The 2,122-nt window shown below is 44.0% G+C and overlaps 1 protein-coding gene across 1 annotated transcript in view; it reads right to left on the minus strand.

Moving 5' to 3' along the window:
• FN3K (fructosamine 3 kinase) overlaps positions 1–2,122 on the minus strand; it is a 22,490-nt gene that overhangs the window by 13,904 nt on the left and 6,464 nt on the right. Inside the window, exons 3-4 of the mRNA XM_003786029.3 lie at positions 1,862–1,953; positions 1,381–1,463 (exon numbers count right to left, since the gene is read on the minus strand). Of these exons, the coding sequence (XP_003786077.1) occupies positions 1,381–1,463; positions 1,862–1,953 (175 nt within the window). The remainder of the gene's footprint in view (positions 1–1,380; positions 1,464–1,861; positions 1,954–2,122) is intronic.

Genomic DNA, 2,122 nt, shown 5'->3' on the forward strand with positions numbered 1-2,122 from the left:
AAAAAAAAAAAAAAAGCTTTCTTTCTTTAAATAATTACAAAGCAAAGAAGCTCTAAACTCATCTATAACCTATATGGCCCTTTCAAACTGTTCTGCCTTTTCAGGCTGAACCAGTATATACCTTCCATGTATTGATCTATGATTTTACCTGTCTCCATGAATGTATAAACCCAAACTGTGACCCCCACCACCACAGGTACACTTTCTCAGGAACTTTTGAGATTGTGAAGCTCTAGGTCACTGTCACTTACATTCAGCTCAGAATAAACCTATTTAAATTATTTTATACAGTTTCATTTCCATTAACATTGTCCAAAGTGTCCCCAAGAGTCAGGTAAGACTTCAAGGAGGAAACAGATTTGAAAGTATTTCCCCTGCAGGAAGCAAGGGCTTTAAGCTGGACTGACTCCTACATATCAGGCACTGAGTCCCCAGTAAATGAAAAATACAGTCCAGTAACAACTTCTTCCAGGTAAGCATAGAGTCACTGAGCCATCTCCGGAGATAAGCCTTCTTTGGAACATCACAGGTTTCAAAGATGATGATTCCAGGGGCCCCAGTATTATTCATTCATAAAAAGGAATGCCTTTTTAAAAAGGTAATGCATTTCCACACAATGGAATGGCATTTGACCAAAGTAAGAAATGAAGTATGATGAGGGCTACAGCATGGATGGACCTTGAGATTATTATGCTAAAGGCAAGGAGCCAGACACAAATGCCACACATTGTTCATTCCATGTACATAAAATGTCCAAAATAGACAGATCCATAAGGGACAGACACAGACTGGTGTTTGCCAATGACTATAGGGAGAGAGAAGGGGAAGTGAATGTTAATGGGTGCTGCTTTGGTGTGATAAGAATGTTCTGGAATTAGACAGCAGTGATGGTTGCACAACATTGTGAATATACTAGATACCACTGAATTATATACTATAAAATGAGAGGTTTGTGGTATGCGACATATCTCAACTGTATCTCAAAAACAATAATGATGTTTTTAAAGGCCCAGGAGCATTGCTGAGTGACCAGGCCCTCATCTCTGACTGTGCCTGCTCTGCCACCCTACTCCCACTCTCTTTGGTCCCTTACCCTCCCCACCTAGGCACTCTCCCATGCAACCTTTGCATTCCTGTTTGGGACACTGTTCCCCCTGCCCCACACCCTTCCACTCCTTCTGAGCTAAGCTCAGTGAAGCTCTACATCTGCTCTCCCCAGCCCAGGTACCACAGCTTGGATTCTGCTTTCAGAAATCAGGTGGCAAATCCTGCTGGTGTCAGGGGGGCTAAAATTCTATCACATACAAGGAGCTGGTGTCCAGCACTGTGGTATCAAGGGATGGCCATCAGGTAAGCAGGCATCCTTGTTCAGGCACTCACCTGTGGGAAGAAGCCACAGCAGGTCACGGTGTGGAAGCCGAATTTGCTCACATACTGGGGCTCAGCATCCTCAGCCCCCTGGCCTGTTGACAGAGATCCGTGGCCTGAAAGAGCTGCTTGTCTCTCTCTTAAACATCAGACCACAGCACAGCACCAGTACAGGCCTGGGCTGCATGTACTGCAAAATGAGTGGTCTGAGGATTTACTATATATGGTAATGGTTAGTAAGCATACGGGTTTTTAAACATGCTGCCTCAAGCACAATGGACAGCATAGCTGGGTATAAAAGGGGTCCTGAGCAAATTCTACTAGTTTATCAGCTCCATCAAAACTCTTATTTAATAATCTCATTTTCATAATGCAGTGTAAAAGGAGACAGTCTGCAACTCAACCTGGTATTGAAATGCCACCAAGAAGCACCAGGAGCACCACTGTAGGGAGGCAATGCAGCTGGGTCAAGGGTACACAAAAGCCACCTTACCCACTGTGTTCTCTTTCTCCTTCAACTTTTCCCTGAGCCTCTGGTTATAAAGGTGCAAATCTGCCATCTGGTCTCCAAGTTTTGATGCCTGACTGAGGAGAGGAGAAATGCAGCTGATTAAATAACAAATAAATAATGACATCACCCAGTATATTCTATTTTGAGAAATGTTTTAAAGACCTTAAAATCTACTCCCTGGGCTCAGTGCCTGTGGCTCAAGTGGCTAAGGCACCAACCACATACACCTGAGCTGGGGGGTTC

Source organism: Otolemur garnettii, unplaced genomic scaffold (genome assembly GCF_000181295.1).
Source record: "Otolemur garnettii isolate 467f Iridium unplaced genomic scaffold, OtoGar3 scaffold00018, whole genome shotgun sequence".
NCBI lineage: Eukaryota > Metazoa > Chordata > Mammalia > Primates > Galagidae > Otolemur > Otolemur garnettii.